General features: G+C 37.2%; 2 protein-coding genes across 2 annotated transcripts; one reads left to right on the top strand and one right to left on the bottom strand.

The window, feature by feature from the left end:
• Nucleotides 1–699: 699 nt before the first annotated feature.
• On the bottom strand, nucleotides 700–4,528 carry mis12 (MIS12 kinetochore complex component). The gene is made up of 2 exons (XM_026921634.3): nucleotides 4,238–4,528; nucleotides 700–1,875 (listed from the first exon to the last, which is right to left on the bottom strand). The coding sequence occupies exons 1-2, from the start codon at nucleotides 4,413–4,415 to the stop codon at nucleotides 1,241–1,243; spliced, it is 813 nt and encodes a 270-aa protein (XP_026777435.1). The 5' UTR covers nucleotides 4,416–4,528; the 3' UTR covers nucleotides 700–1,240.
• Nucleotides 4,529–4,777: 249 nt separating this feature from the next.
• derl2 (derlin 2) lies at nucleotides 4,778–7,807 on the top strand. Its single transcript, XM_026921635.3, has 7 exons — nucleotides 4,778–4,936; nucleotides 5,817–5,882; nucleotides 5,965–6,038; nucleotides 6,145–6,238; nucleotides 6,563–6,758; nucleotides 6,873–6,963; nucleotides 7,357–7,807. Exons 1-7 carry the CDS (start codon nucleotides 4,844–4,846, stop codon nucleotides 7,460–7,462), a joined length of 720 nt encoding a protein of 239 aa, XP_026777436.1. The 5' UTR covers nucleotides 4,778–4,843; the 3' UTR covers nucleotides 7,463–7,807.
• The last annotated feature ends 9,759 nt before the right edge of the window (nucleotides 7,808–17,566 follow it).

The raw sequence follows: 17,566 nt of genomic DNA, 5'->3' as shown, positions 1-17,566 counted from the left end.
TGGCATTCATGTGAATACAGTTAGTTCTACAATATACAAGAGCTCCTGAGTTTGTATAAATTTCATATAAGGAGACTCACTAATGTGGACCTCAACTGATCCACTTCCAATCTGATCATTTTTGAGGAGTTACTGCAATTTTATATATGAATCATGTCAAGTTTAAATCGCTTATTTATTTCAATTTTGTGAAACTTGGTCATTTCATAATAATAGCTTGAAAGAAAGCAATCCAAATAAAATCCATCAATTAAGATAAATAAGACTAGCCTTTCTATAAAAGCACCATATTAAAGGAGAGTTAGTCTGTCTCTATATCTACTGAAGATACAGCACACACGGTTTAGGAGGTGCTCTTTCACCATTTAGTCTCCATTTTGTTTTCAGCTGTTTGGAAGCTTTGCCTTTTATGGTGTTTTGTGGACATGACTAAATTTCAATCAGCTGTGTCGTGAATATGCTTTGTACTTTATTTTGGTATTTGTCAACATACGCATACAAAGTAAAGTGTTACTGAAACTTGTGTGAATCTGACAGAAATTTTTAGCTTAGTTAGCCTTTGAAAACATTCACACAACTTCACTAAAAGATAAGATCAATGATGCCCAGTGGTCATAATACAAGAAAATCACAGCAACTGATAATTTAACACTTGGACACAAATATTTACAAATACAAATAAGGACTCAAACACACAAGTAAAAAAGAACATGGACTTTTATTGTATTTACAAAGGAAACTGACAATTTATTTATAAAAGTTAGGTATTGTTCAAAGCTAAAGTGCCAGTTCTTAACAAAAAGCATCTAATAACAGTATCTACAATCATGGTGCACAATGCACCGTGTAAAAGAACTGACCCTTAGTTGGGTCTACAGGCCTCCTGCTGTGAACAAGAAGGAAAGCACACAATTTTGGGCTTATAGGAAATTCACTTTGATCTCACTGCACTGAAGATAAAAGCAGAGAATACAAATGAACCTGGCCTTAGTGTGGTATAGACAATGGATTTGGTGGAAAAGGAGGGGATTTTGGGTGACTGCATTTCAAATGTCAAAGAAGGAACTCCAGGCTTCCAAATGTGACATCTTGCTGAGAAGAGCACATCTGATGTTTCAGCAAGGTGGCATAATTGGACTGAGCGCTGCCACCCCCTTGTGGATGGACCATCTTTGCACAGCCAAGTACCACTGGTGTGCAACTGACAATATCATCGATGAAGGCACGGGAGAAAAGGATATCACACTTCATCTAGGGATTTGCTCTTCTTCCGGATCTTCCCCATCTCACCCTGCAGCTGGTTCACAGTCTCAATCATATTCTGGAAGCTGTCTCGGATATTTCCCATTCCCTCCTTCCTCCAGGATAAACGCAGCTCGTCGATCCACTGCAGCACCTCGTCTAGCTGCTCCTGTGTTTCCTTCTGCTCCTCGAGCTCGGCCAGGAGAGCTTGTTTCGCACACAACTCTGCCTCATAAGACTTTTGCAGCTCTGTGATCGAAGCCTCCAGCTTTAAAAGCTGTTCTTTGCTCTCTGGGTATTTCCGGTGCGACTCGTCTTCAGGCAGAAGGACATTTTCGGGCACTGAAAGCACGCTGTTCACCAGCAGAGCTTCCATGCGAATCGACAGCTTCCTGAAGCGTTCCTGCAGGAACTGCAGCAGTTTTTGCGTGCACTCTCGAGTCTTTATGGAAAGCTCTTCAGGTGGATCTTTGCCCTGGGACAGTTTTCGGACAAACACGGACTCGACAACTACAAGCATCTCGTACAGACAGTCCTGGAAGGCGCTGTTCATCCTCATCATGCAGGTCTGAGGGGTGAAGCCGAAGAACTGCGCCTCGTACAGTTTGAGGGAATCTGAGGACAAGGATCCCACTGTGAAACATATTACTAGTTAGATCACATCTACATCAGTAAAACTTTACAGTGATTATACAAATAAAATCATCAGACTCAGAAATGAATTTATCAGTCCTAAGTGCACACTGTAACTCAATCACAGGTTTGGTTTGTACCAACATTTTTATCGTAACAGCTAATTCAAAAGGAAGTATATGGAGGATGTTATGTATAGTATAAGCCTTATAATAAAAAGAATTTTTTAAAAAGTGTTATTTAATAAAGAAAAACATCTAAGGGTTAACATGGTGACGTTTTCTGTAAGTAAACATTTATTCAGCATTTACGGAAGGCATCTCCAACATCAGTGCTTTGTAAAAGTTAGTTTTCCACCACAAGAAAGTCTTCAAAATGGAGGACTTTCCAATTTCTCAGTAACATGATAAACTGCATTTTTAAAAACACCTTACTAACTTCAAGAGATAGGAAAAAACCAACTGGGTGGTGAGGGTATGACTGTTATACACATAAGACTGCTACAACGTAAGTGATAACACGAACTAATTTGTTTTGCGAACATTACAAATATAATCAGCTGAAACGTATGATGCATCATTCTGTTATAGGGAAAAAAATAAATGACAGGGTGGTGTGAAGTGGCCTCACTTATTACTCAGTAAGGTGGGTCATTTACGGTTGGTTGTTATACCAATTTGCCTAATTTATTCTAAAAAATTTAAGCATGCAAGCAATGTTTGGAAAATAGAGGTTCAAGTTTTACTTAACTATCCTCATCGATGATTTTTAAACACGCTGGTTTTCGCGAATTTTGGACCTTAACTGGTCAATCTATCATATGGCATACAATTTATAAAATTAATCAAATACAAGGTGTTGATTTTTTTCTTCGTACATCTGTTACTGGGCTCGGCAGACAAAAACACTGGCTTTGCTTCTAACTCAAACATATTTTCCATCAATAACATTTATACTTCCACATTATGTAAAACATTTGACAATTATTGGTATATACTGTATGATTTTTTTCCCCTTATGTCAGCTATGTAAGTACAGTTAACGTAAATGTCATCTTTTATTTTTCAGGAAGACGATCAACAGCCATTTTTTAAGCTCTCCACACAGAATCACAAATTGTTGGAAGGCCTATTTCCCAAAACATAATGTTACATTGTCTATAATCTGACATTTTGTTATATGATGTTATGTTTAAAGCTAGAAGACAAACTGTTTCCTGGAATTCTGTTGGGGTGCGTCTCAATCAGCTCCCCAGTTCAGTAGTCAGGGCACTGATCAGGGAGTCGACCATTTTAAGGGCTGTCTCAATCGCAAAGTCCCTCCAGTGCACCGGGAACTTTCGCTCCCTAAAAAAAAAATCCCACGATGCAACACAAGAACCAGGGAGCATTGATGTTCACTATGTTCCCTTACTGGAAATGACGTGATATTTTCTGAAACCTCTCAGCTTGAAAAGAAAAAAAAAAGGCAGACAAACTCTCAGCCAATTTCTTGTACAAATGCTTGTCATCGTTGTTGTAGCTCTCAAATGATTACTTAAGTTATCTAAATTTCTATACACAGTTTGTTTGAGTCTAATGACAGAAACTTGTGTGATTAAGCTAACAAATGTATATGACGATATAATGTCAGAAAGATATCGGGCCTGCCTGTTGTTGATAAATGCCAGTGGTGACATTTTACAACACAAGTATGTAGCCATGCTGCCGGAAATAGAGTCATCAGTGTCCCATGTGTAGATGTGTAGTGAGCCAGATTCCTTACCAGCGCTCGAACTCGTGTACACGATCTACTGATTCACAACCAAGGGAGCTAGAGAGCTGACTGAGATGAACCCTTGGTTTTCAATGTCAGTTCTGACATCAGTCTTTTTCTCCAAATGACCCATTTCCCTTTAAATGTCATTTTATCTATAAAACTATACAAAACATGCACTTGTCTTTCTGGTGACAAAAAAAACCTATGAATATAATATAAGACAAATATTAAATATTAAATACACCATGAAAGTCTGATCATTGTGCATTATCAGAACATGACTAAAACATTAAAAAATCTTTTACTGAGGAATAGATTTGTAATATGCAAATTAGCACATATTTAATATTCTAATATTTCAATTGCATAATATTACAGGAAATTACTTTTAAAAGCATCATATGTTGTGATATTTGGCTTTAAGGTCAAATAAACTATAATATATATATATATATATATATATATATATATATATATATATGTATATAGCGCTGTAAGACGTGAATATGAAAGAGACTTAGAATTTCCTAACACAGAGACACATTAATTAGGAAAATAATACATATAAAACCCTAAAAATTATAAACATATTAAAGTTCCTCACTGTTTGCTTCCCGGTCTTCCGCCATTTCCGAAGCCCGCGCGCCAAATGTTTTTCTTCGTGGTCTTGATGACGACGCGGTGACGTCGGTACTCCGCCCTCTAGTGGTCAGGATGTACTGTTTTCCTGTTTCTCGACTTGCAATGTTTCGAAATAATTTATAAATATGACTGCGCTGCATGAAAATACCCCAAACATTTCCCTATATCAGAGTACCAATAAGAGAATGACATATTTCACTAACCGGGACGAATCAGAAAGTGACACTTAATCGTTTAAACACAGGCAGCGGGGAGGCAGATTGAATCCCAAATGCATCTTTATTTTATTATGTAGGGCACTACATAGGGCGTATCACGCATTACTCCACCCCTGTTGTAGGCAACATATATAGAAAGCAGCGAGCTATTTGGGATTTAGCCAATCAAAATGGTCCAGAGTGATCGGAAGCGCGACTGAGCGACCAATCATATTGCTGCGCGTGCCCCTGGTCTCTCTCAGTAGCCAATGAGAGATGTCTATATCTCAAACCCCACCCTCTTTATTTGTTTCTCTATGTAACGACGTGTCAAGAGATACCGGAAGTGTAACAGTCGTCAGGCCAAAAAAATGGCTTACCAGACATTCCAGCAGGAATATTTACAGATCCCCGTGGTTACAAGGACATACACAACTGCTTGTGTGCTCACTACAGCGGCTGTTGTAAGTAAAATACATAAAACATCTAATATTTTAACATTTAGGGTTGGTTTGTAGGAAGTAGGGAGTAACGTTTTCGGAGAGTTGGCTAGTTAGCTAGCTAGTTAGCTTAACGGTTAGCTAACAGCTGTGAGTTATAACATGGAGTGTCACAAATAGCGCTGATCGTGTGTGAGCTGGTTATATAACAGTGGTAGATTCATGAAAAGGGAGTGATCTTGTAATAAACAGATAGATTTCCAGTGTGATGCCCTCATGACATTATGGTCGAGAGTGAAAAAGTTCACCTGTACAAGTCATCTCGATCATCTAACTTCTGTCTAACTCAGTGTTAAAGTCAGCACACATGTTCCTGCATCATCCTGGACTGTTTTAAGTTTCTTTAATATTTAAAAGCGAGGATTGCTTAACCCTCTTTGTGAATATTTTACTAACAACAGAGTGCTTTCTCCATTTCAGATGATTTCATATAGAGTCTATTACATTTCACTTTACAGAATATTTGGAACACATTGATAAATAAGGAATAAAACACTTCAGGATGTGCTGTTATAGGAAAATAATCAACGACGGGGTGGTGTGATGCAGCTTGACGCCAAACGATGTTACTGTTACCAGCCTGAAGTCTTTTATTGCTCTTGTACCACAGCAGATTTCACATTTCTTTTATTTATTAAAGAACAACACATCATACTTTTTTTTTTTATCCATTTACAAATACAGGTTGTGAAACACTATGACACAAGATATTTTCTGTTATCTGTTATGTTGAGTTGCCAAATACAAAGAACCAAAATTTCCTCATGTTGCTGTTTAGATGTTTATCTAAATCAGGATATTGGTTTTGTTTAACATCCATCTCTCTCGTATTTCCTCCCCACAGCAATTAGAGCTTATTACACCTTTTCAGCTGTACTTCAACCCTGATTTGATATTAAAGCACTACCAGGTGAGTGTGTTATTTTTCATTCAGATATTTCACTCTTTCAGAAGTCAGCACTGAATAATGTGAAATACACTGTTCTTTGCAGGTATGGCGGCTCGTGACCAACTTTCTATTCTTCGGCCCCGTTGGCTTCAACTTCTTGTTCAACATGATATTTTTGTATCCTTCATCACATGTTCACTTTTGCAGCTGGGAACATGTATGCTTAAGGAGTGCTATCAGTTTCAATTTCTCATTTCCAAAGTCCTTAACCTGATCATCACAGATACCGCTACTGTCGAATGCTGGAGGAGGGCTCGTTCCGAGGCAGAACCGCTGACTTTGTCTTCATGTTCCTGTTTGGGGGCCTTCTCATGACTGTATCCTTGACTGTAATTTTGGCAAATTGCTGTGGTATAAAGGGGAACAACACACTTTTGGGTGTGCTTTTGATAGAAAAAAAGTCAGCTTCAGGGTGGTGAAATAACTCTGCTTTGCATCATCCCCCATCACAGCACCCAGTCGTTGATCATTTTTCCATTAACAGTACATCCTGGAGTGTTTTATTCCATACTTCACTACTAAAACAATTCTCTTCCTTGCCATGAAAGAGTGAAGCTGGAAATAGAAACTCGGGTATCAAATTTATTTCCGAAGCTCTAGGTTGTTGCATATTTGTTTTTTTTTCCTTAATGCACATGTAGATATTTGGTATGTTCGTGAGTCTTGTGTTCCTAGGCCAGGCGTTCACTATCATGCTCGTGTATGTGTGGAGCAGACGTAACCCCAACGTGCGCATGAACTTCTTCGGCCTGCTCAACTTCCAAGCCCCTTTCCTGCCATGGGTCCTCATGGGATTCTCCCTGCTGCTGGGCAACTCCATCATCGTCGACCTTTTAGGTACATACTCAAATTAGCCCAATGCTTCAGGCTTATTAGTGTTGTTACCGTAGACTTGTTGGTGCTGGTGGAGTTCAAATAATGTCCAACATGCCTTTTTATTCTTCTGTGCAGGCATTGCAGTGGGGCATGTGTATTTCTTCCTGGAGGATGTATTTCCCAACCAACCCGGTGGAGGCAGATGGCTAAGAACCCCTTCCTTTCTGTGCGTTCATAAGTTTTTAATTCCTATTATACAACACAATTTTTAAAATTTTGTATGAATGACTTGTCATACTTCTAATTGTCACAAAACTCCGACACTGGAGACTCCTTCCATGCATGTTGAATATACAGCTCCATGCAAAATCAAAATTTTTAAATTCTGTTTATGTGGACTGTCTGCCATACAAGTCTTTGTGTAAGTTGTCAGTATCGAAATGATAACATATTAGATCCAGTGCATTAATGTAATCCTGTGATCTGACTTGGAGATGGAACTACTGTCAGAGCTGCTGGTATTGAAAACTAATCAACACCTTCTGACCAATTAGAATCGAGAATTCGTCAGTGCTGTCGTATAATGGGATATATTATGCAATTCTTATTCTTTCCACAGTAAAATGCTGTTTGACACACCAGAGGAAGATCCGAACTACAACCCCCTTCCGGAGGATCGCCCAGGGGGGTTTCCCTGGGGCGAGGGCCAGCGTCTGGGGGGTTAAACGCCAGCGCCGCCACTCCGAGCACACCTCCATGGACTCCTACTCGTATTCTCTTGTGCTGTAAGAAAAGACTGGGACTCAATTCACTCATCTTGAGTGAGGCCTGCAGTGTACGTGTGGGTACTTTTGTTCCCCCCTCCAAGCTGCTTGCAAGACCCAGATTGACACTCGGACTGCGAGTGTGGGTTTGAGAGAGAACGGGAAGTTTCAGCGCTGTTGCTCTTGCAGTTTGTTTGTTTTTTCCGTCGTGTCGTTCAACAGTGATCACTAATGTGGAGCTACTGCAAAGAAAAACGCTGGATTGACTGAAGCCAGAGCAATTATAATTTTACTTTTTTTTTTTTTTTTTTTTTTACAAAAATAAATGTATATAAAACATGCAAGTATCTTAAAATATTGGCTGAACGTTCTTTCTGGATGAATATCAAGAGTCTTCTGATCTCTGTAAAAAATAAAATAAATAAAAAAATAAAAATTGGGGTGGGGGGGCGGGGTGGTCGTGGAACCAATTAAATTCTATCAAATAATTCAGCAAATTAACAATAATTTTTAGAAAAAAATTAGTTTACAGAGTTTAATAGTCGTATGTGCTTTATTATTGTTATGTATTTGGCCTCATACATATTAAAAAATAAACAAAAGGCTGTTTAAATAGCAGCAGGTGCTTCAGTATGCAGCGAAACTGCAGTTTTCAGTTCTTTTCTACACCAGAGTAATCGTCACGCTGAGTTGCTCTGATCAGCTGCTGGCAGTGAGGGATCACATTATGCAGCTGAAACTATCAACAGAATCAAAGTTTCATAAATAACCTTGAGAAAACAAATCCAGCGTTGCTATGGGTGAACTTGGATTTTGGATTTGCATCCGGCTGTACATTTTTATATTAAGAAACCATTGAGGGGTTGTAATAATTTAAATGAAATCTTTATGGTTTAAAGGTCACTGATATGTTTACAGAGTTTACATACATGCTTGAAAGACTTATTTTTTTAAATATGCATAAATTTAAATAGAGGGCTAGAGAATGTTGATTTGGTTTAGTTGTAAATAGAACCAATAACATCTGGAATATAAAAAAAGTTTTTATAGTTTCAGAATTTTACAAATAACTGTCATTCAAAGAGGGACTTTGAGAGCCAGTGAAGAGCCAGTGAAGCAACCAAGCATCGAAAGGTAATGCTCAACATGATTCTACCACCACCATGCTTCACTGTGCAGACGGTGTTCTCGTGGTGATGAGCAGTATTGGGTTTCCACCAAATCTAGCTCTTTATGCTAAGGGCAAAACATTCTGCTTTGGTCTGATCAGACCAGAGAACCTTCCCACATGTTTGCTGATTCTCCAAACTCCAAACAGTATTTAATAAGTCTCACCCCTCTACCATAAAGTCCAGATTTGTGGAGTCTTCAGGCTATGGTAGTCTGATGAACAGCTTCTCCCATCTGAGCTGTGGATCTTTCAGGCTCCTTTAGGGTTACCCTTTGGCCTCTTGCCTGGTTCTCTGACTAATGCCCTCCTTACTCCTCCTTACATCACTTTTGGGGAACGGCCTCCTCTAGGCAGAGTCGCAGTAGTAGTACATTTTTCAAATAATGGATTTAATAGTGCTCTGCAAGGCACTGTACCTGCTTGTTAACATTACACTAATTATTCCACTTATATTGGCTAAAAAAATGAAAGCTACAGTCTATTGTTACAGCGGTTAAAAGTTCAGCAAGAAAGAAAGTGACAATCTCTTGATATTTATAACTTTCAAATCTACAAATTACATTAATTAATTGCTAGAACATTGGCTAGCTAACATTTTCTAGACATTTCTTGTTAGCTATTTTTTTAACCTTTCTTATTCATAAAAATGTAACTTAAGAAATTTAACAACAAATAATAATTATAGCAATTTGTTCATGTGAGCCCTTGTTTCATTATGTTTTCTAGTCACTGGATGACCCTTTCGACTAGCAACATACTGCTAACTAAGTGCTCAAAACATTTTAGGTCATTTGTAATTAAAAAGCACATGAACTTGTCATTTGGAGCAAATAAATAATTATGGTCTCACTGCAATGACAAAAAAAGTGCATTTTCTCATGACTCAAGCCTGTTCACACAGCAAAGAAATCTTAAATGCCAGGTTAAATTTATTTTCACCAAAGCCATGTGATGTGTCAATATGGAGCTTAAATACTGATCTGCGCTATACTGGGGGAAAAAATCTGGAAATCTTTCTGGAATCAGTAGTATTGTTAAATGATGCTATATCTTTGATCAGGGATTTCATTTATCAGTGTTTCTCCAAAAGAAAGTCACTTGATGATGCGCCTCCATATTATCCAAACCATTGGTTTAGTTCATATTCACAGTATCTACTGTGAATATGAACTAGTAGCTACTGACAGTAGCTACTGTGCTGTGTGGTGCAGAATCTCTAAAAGAAGTTTGGTACTTCTTGGAATTCTCTGTTGTCTTTTCCTTATGAATGTGCAGAAAGATTCATCTTTTATCCCACATCATCATAGTCCTCATTGTCTTCATGCAGCTGATCAACATCGTCGTAGTTTTCTGACCCATTGTCTGACTCGTTCTGCAAAGGAGACGGGTCCACCTCCAGGTAATCCGGCAGCGATACAACGTCTTCGTAGCTGCGTGGCGCTGCAAGAAGAAGCATGTGAATAAACACCAACTCATATCAGATCAACCATTATAAGATGAAGTCTATTTTTTATGGTGAAGATTCCATGTCTGAACAAAATGCAATCAAACTAATGAAAAACATGCAGAACAAACGTACCACACTGAAATGCAAAACCTTTATTCCATTGCTCTTAAATCATTTGATCTCTTTAATGAAAAACAGTCAGTAGGGGATTGCATTTTAAGAAGTAAACACTGAATCTGCATCAGAGGTGTTGCACTGCATTTCACTTTTATCAGTCTGTTGCAGCCGTGCCATACTGAAATACAGTCACTCTCCAAGCTATGCTATACTCCGAGAGAAGAGCTTGAAAATGTCATTTTCCAGGAAGAATAGCCAATTGTGTATTGTATAACACGTTTTTTCAACAGTGTGATTGCTTTTCACGCTGGCACTGAATCCTATTCATAATTTTCAACCACCATTTGTCATGCTAAAGGACATCTCCTCTATGTACACTATATAGCCAAAAGTTTGTGGACACCTGATCATCATACCCATATGTGTTTTTTGAGCATTGCGTTCAAGATTTAGTCTCCCCTTTACTGTTATTATAACCTCCACTCTCCTTGGAAGGCTTTCTACTATATTGTGGAGTATGGCTGTGGGGATTTGCCTATCCAGCCACAAGAGCATTATTGATGTCAGGCTCTGATGCTGGGTGAGAAGGCCTGGCATTCCAGTTCATCCCATAGGTGTTCAGTGGGGTTGAGGTCAGGGCTCTGTGCAAGACACTCGAGTTCTTCCACTTAAAAATCTTGGCAAACCATGTCTTCATTGACCTCACTTGTCATGCTGGAACAGGTTTGGGCCTCTTAGTTCCACCAAAGGGAAACTGTAATGCTACAGCATACAAAGACATTCTATACAATTGTCCACGGTGGATTAGTGGTAAGCATGTTTGCCTTGCACCTCTGGGGTTAGGGGTTTGAATCTCGCCTCTGCTCTGGGTCTGCAGTGTTTGCATGTTCTCCCCATGTTTTAGGGGGTTTCCTCCTGGTAAGGCATGGGTTGTAGGCTGATTGGCATTTCCAGATTGTCTGTAGTGTGTGAATGTGTGTGTGACTGTGCCCTGAGTTCCCTGGGATAGGCTCCAGGCTCTCCTGTAACCCCGTGTAGAATAAGTGGTATGGAAAATGAATGGATGTTGGGTCCACCTTGAGCACTTTGAGCAGAAAAAAGTGACTGCTGCTATCTATACACTAGAGGGTGATATAAACTGAAAACGTGAGTTGCTTAGTGAATACATTAGAGCAGAGGTTTGTAATCATGGTAATTCACTACTCTTTCTGAATGCTATTCACGCTGAAAATAGTTTCCCTCTGTAGGAATTGAAAGTAAAAGTCATTCAGAAAGCATTTCCCTTTTTTAAAGCTGAAGCCAGTATCAAGTTAATAATGAAATAATGAAGTAAGAAAAAAGAAAGTCCCCACATTCTGATTACCACCATTTTGGGGGCTGTTACCAGAAGGGCTAGGGGCTTTTACCAAGTAGAGATCAAAACATGCAACCTACATCACAGATTATTTGATTCAATTCATTTGATTGTTTTATTCTACAAATTATGCTTCAATTTGCTATTTCTAAACAGAACGTTTTGTACATTTACTTGATGCAGCCATTTTGTCATTCAGCATAATGCAATGGCTGTATTCTTAAAAAAAAAAAAAAAAAAAACTCTTTTGAAGGGCCTTTTAAATTTGTTACTTGGTGTGGACTGACTCTTGACAAACGGACACTTCAGAATAGACAGCAGGGGGTAGTATAGACCTCAAACATTGACCATCAGTAATCCGTCATTAATTTAAGGACTGATTTTCAGACTGTGTGCAGGAGAAAATGTCATAAAACGAAAGGTCTAGTCTTGTGTGTGTGGTGTAACCTTATGTGTGTAGCCAAAAAAGTATGGAATTCAGATTCACCAAGCTAACAGACCAGCCTTTTTCACAGCATGCAAATTTCCTTTGGGGATGTAAACGACTCCCTGAATATCCAATCAGTGGACTGTGGGTCAGCAAAATCTTTTTTTTTAGTTTGTTTCTTTCATGATATAAAGATAAGAATATTGAAGGAATAGTCCAGCTAAATCTTTTCTACTGAATCTTTAGTATGTTGGTTTACCACAGAAAATCATTTTGACACACAACCTGTTTACTTAAAACTTCATAATAATTGAAGTCGAAGGGCAGGTGTTGGAGTGTCAAGATATTTTTAACGCATGTTACTGTAGAAAGTTTTATTAATTCTTCAGTCAAAGATATTTGTAAATTAAGCTTAACATCTGTATAATTTATCAGAAGAATTTGTGGTTGTGTATTAACAGTGTAGCCTGATCACACAACCTTCGGGAATGTCTAAGTAACTGGAACTACTTTACACTGTACAACTCCATGTTTGAAAAGTTGGATAAAAAGTTCATTTCTCAGTACAAGTAAAAATATCAAAATCCTTGGCTCTAGTAATCACAGATATGCTACGTATGCAGAGACTGGGGCACTTGGTTAAGCTTGCTACCAAAGAAAAGAACATCTCAGCAAAATCATCCTTCCCTTGTACTGCAAGTGGGCACTAGCGTTACATAATTGATGCACACTTCTGTGTCAAGATAACTGGAAGTGGTTGCATTTCAAAAACACTACTCGAACACAAAGTAAGAACAAGGTGCTTGTTGTATCATAAAAAAAACAAACCCAAAGATCATTTTTCAAATGTTCTTCAACCTCACCATTTTGAAGTTGGTCCACATCATCGTAGCTCTCTGAGGCACTGATGTTGTCCTGAAAGCTAATTTGGGTCTCAGGGGGTTGGCTGATAACAGGTTCCTGTAAAGAGGAAGTTTCATCTGCTAAAGTAGGGTTTTCGGGGACCTCCTCATAACTGTTGGTCACTGGAAAACAACACAGTATTGGACAATTATTAATCATTACTATTTCTGAATACTGAATATTACTGAATATTATTTAATCACTACTTTATATATTTATTTTAATTTCAAATGCAGTCTGAGCGCGATGCATGAGGAACATAGGAATGGCAAAATGAACAAAAAGGAAGATTAAAAAAAAGAAGTGATACCAGAACAGGGGGGGTAAAGAAGGATATATCTGTTAGTGACAGGAAAGACAAACATGTGTCCATTTACCGAAATGCAAATATACAGAAGTATCTTTTTAGTCTTTTAGTCTGTAATCATTTACACATGACTGACCAATATTTAAATAAACAGAATCCTTTCATTTTTTTAAAACAAAAAATGAGATCCTTTACAAGTCAGTCATAAACCTCTATCACGGGTACGCTTTGGAGATCCAGTGCAAAAATAATGAAGCGAAATTTGGACATCAAACATGTCGTCACATTTAAGATACATGGAAAATTTGCTTAGTGTAACAATTTTTTAAAAAATTATTTATTTATTTTTACCCTCTTCCTCCCTTTTGTGGGTGTTTCTGAGGATAGGCAATTAATAGCAACACCAGTACCCCTGATCGTCAATGCAATTATCTAATTTGCCAATCACATGGCAGCAGCACGTTGCATAAAATCATGCAGATACAGGTCAAGAGCTTCACATGTTCACATCAAACATCATAATGAAGAAAAAATGTGATCTCTGTGACTTTCATGTGGCATGGATGTTGGTATCAAATGAGCTAAAGGTTAGCTAAAGCATGTGTTATTCCCTAATCAGTGTTAGTCTCATAGTCACAGTCTTTCATGTTTTAGTTGTCTATTTTATTACTGTAAAAGACTTCTTGTCCTTAATGCGACTTACATGAATAAAATAAAATTAACAAAACTAACTAACTAACTAAAATGCTAATCCTTACTGGACTGTGTGTCGAGTTGGGTTCTTGGAGGCAGTGGAGGTCTGATATCTTCCTCACCAACATGCTTAAAAGAGTTCCTGCAATGGAAATATGTCTTACGTCTTATGTATCTTCATCACTTTTTCAGAGTATCAAGTTAGTTGGTAAGTTTTACGTCTGCGTAACAACATACAGAACTGTACTTACATTTCGTAGCTTGACTTAGTGTGATTTACAGACATTGCAGCATATTTTGCAGCTGAAAGAGGAAAATGATTATAATTAAGTTGCATCAGATATCTCTGATATTCTCTGATATAAAATATCACTGACATTTTATTAAATAATTCTCTGGATTGAATTGTGTTTTATTTTTTAAACAGAACATACAATTTTCATTAATATAAAGGCGGTACAAACCACCAGAGACATTTGGTCAATTATTGGGACAATTATTAATTTATTTATTAATTAAAAAAACCCACCATATTATAATTTTTTAATTGTTTATAGTTACATTTAATGCTGTAGAACATCTGCAAAAAAGTAAGATGCTGTTCTCACTTATGTTATAACTATGACTGTACTTTTTTCTCTCACTCGAAGTTAATAAGACAAATAAAATAAGACAAGATACCACTAACTTAATGATTGTTATGAAGCACTAACACTGGAGACTCCTTCCATAAACACATCTATTTAAAACAAACGTCTAATTACACCATATCACAGATTATGTCTTTTTGTTAAATAACAACACCCTCATGTTTACCTTTCCTCCTTATGCACATGCTGATGATGACGAATAGAACGACTATCACCAGGGATGATGCGAAGACACCTACTAGTATTAGCAAGAGAAATTTCTGAAATATCATCCTGGTGATAAAAAATACACACAAAATAAATCCACAATGTATCTTTCTTGGTGGTTAGGCTAAAAAAAATGCAACACACAATGATTATTATTACAATCTTTAAAATGCAGTCAGTTATTATGTGCTATATTATTAAAGGGATAGTTCACCCAAAAATGAAAATTCTGTTATCAATTACTCACCCTCATGTCGTTCCAAACCTATAAGACTTTCGTTCATCTTCGGAACACAGATGAAGATATTTTTAATCAAACCTGGGAGATTTCTCCCAAAACTTTCAAGCTCCAAAAAGTTCATAAAGGCATCGTAAACCTGTCAGAGATCTATGTGGAAGTGAAAATATTTTGTGAATAAAGACTTAATTTTAGTTAATTTTGCGCACACAAAGCATTCATATCGCTTCATAAAATTGGGATTAAACAACTGGAGTCACATGGATTACTTTTACAATGCCTTTATGAACTTTTTGGAGCTTGAAAGTTTTGGTTACATGGACTGTCAGTGGAGGGACAGAAATCTCCCAGGTTTCATTAAAAATATCTTCATTTGCGTTTCGAAGATGAACGAAAGTCTTCGGGTTTGGAACGACATGAGGGTGAGTAATTGATGACAGAATTTTCATTTTTGGGTGAACTATCCCTTTAATATCATCACTTCTGTGTGTATTATTTCCCCTTTTCTGCAGCACACGCTTTGCTGAGGCATAACCGAGCTGATGTTTCCTGAGAAGAAAACCATACTTGTATTTTTCTAAATAGCTTCCCTGTCTTTAAAGTTAAGGCATTTCACGCAGCGTGATACTGACAAGCTAAAATTTCTCAGCTTTATCTTTGCTTCTAAGGCCCAAAAATGCCAAGTCATACTTTATCCATAACACACAACATCCTGTCCAATAAAGCAGGAAAAAGAAGTTAATTGCATGATATAATTATGTGTCAGTCAAAGTGGACTTATCTGAAACAGTAATTCCCGACATAAATAGCTTTAACTGAAAATGTTCCTTTCACTTTATTCACGTTACAAGACTTGCCTAGACTAAGAACTCAGCAGAGTGGATGAAGTAAATTATAAAGGCAATAAAATTACAATTCTAAAATTAAAATTCTAAAAGAAATGCACAATAAATAAATACATACTCCTATTTCACATCATTGCGTAGTTTCAAGATTACATTTAAGATTTTTGTTAACTCATATTCAAGATGGTAACATTTGATTAGAACTTTTTATTCTCTTTTTAAATACCTAAAAGATATATATATATATATAATTCAGGTTTTCATTTTAATGGCAGCATTAGAATACAGTTTACTGCAATCAACCGCATTATAAATGGCTGTAAAATTACAAAAAAAAAAATGTAACAGTTCTTCAGCTGTCCTTCTGAGGAAATGTTTAGAGGTTTAACCCTTTAACCCTATCAGAAATTGTTGCAAGTAGAACTCTTTCGGGAAGCTAAGAGCTGTTAGCTCTGCAAAACTCTTCTTCTTTTTACTAAGAGTGTAATGAGAATTAAAATACACCAAAAAAAAAAAAAAAAAAAAAAAAAAAAAAACAGACCTACAATATGTGTTTAGCAAAAGTACCATTTTAAGAAATATATTTTCCATTAGTTACCTTTATCTTCTTCTTGGATCTTAAATCTCCATGACCATTTAAACGACCGAGGCAGAACGGCTGACTGAAGAGTGTGTGAGAACAGTGACTTAAGTTCTCAAAAAAAAAAAAAAAAAAAGCTTCCTGTTGATCTTCCTCGAAACCTATCATCCCTCCCACAAGAACTGACTGCTATGTTACTTACAAAATCAGTAGTAGGATTTCAGTAGTAGGATTGCAGCCACAAAATCAAATGTGTCTCTATCACAAAAAAAAAAATAAATAAATTATGAGATGGAAAGAGAGGGACGAGGAAGATGTATGGGCTGTCATTAGTTGTTCTACTGCATGGTGTAATATTAGTACTTAATATACAATAATTCATATACAAGAAAATCACCAAATACTAAAAACGATTAGAGGATTATCCAGTATGCCTAATCTGCAACTGATTTTATAATCAGGAAAAGTGAAAGTGGTACAGTATATACAGTCAGGTATAGACTTTCAGCTTTATTTGAAGAGCTTCCACAAAAATATGGCATTTACCATTTAGGAATTACAGCCATTTTAAGCAAAGTACCTTCATTTTCAGGGGCTCAAAGTTATTTGGACAGTTGACTGACAAGAAATTAATTGACCAGGTGCGGTCCATTCCCTCGTTACTTCAAGACAAATGAAGCAGATAAAAGGTCTGGAGTTGATATCAGGTACTGAGTTGGCATTTGGCAGGTGTTCGACTGGAGCTACCAATATGAAGTCCAAGGAGATCTCAATGCAAGTGAAGGAGGCCATCATTAGGCTGAAAAAACAATATAAATCTATAAGAGAAATAGTAAAAACCTTAGATGTTGCCAAATCAACAATTGGGTACATTCATAAAAAGAAAGAAAGCACTGGTGAGCTCAACAACATTGAAAGGCCAAATACTTTCATTTATCTTTTTTATGCACAGTATGTGTTAGACATCATGTAGTATCAGTGTATGTATCTGACCTAAGGCTTGCTGTTGGCTGGATATTTTTACATACACCACAGAGCTGTTCAAGTCAGATTGGTCAGAAAGTGTTCATTCATTTTCTCTAACCTGCTCTCTGGAAATAGTTCTAGCTCTAACAGATACCATAAG

Source organism: Pangasianodon hypophthalmus, chromosome 27, assembly GCF_027358585.1.
Source record: "Pangasianodon hypophthalmus isolate fPanHyp1 chromosome 27, fPanHyp1.pri, whole genome shotgun sequence".
Lineage (NCBI taxonomy): Eukaryota > Metazoa > Chordata > Actinopteri > Siluriformes > Pangasiidae > Pangasianodon > Pangasianodon hypophthalmus.
The sequence above is the reverse complement of the archived record's forward strand: the minus strand, read 5'-3'. Positions and strand labels throughout refer to the sequence as shown.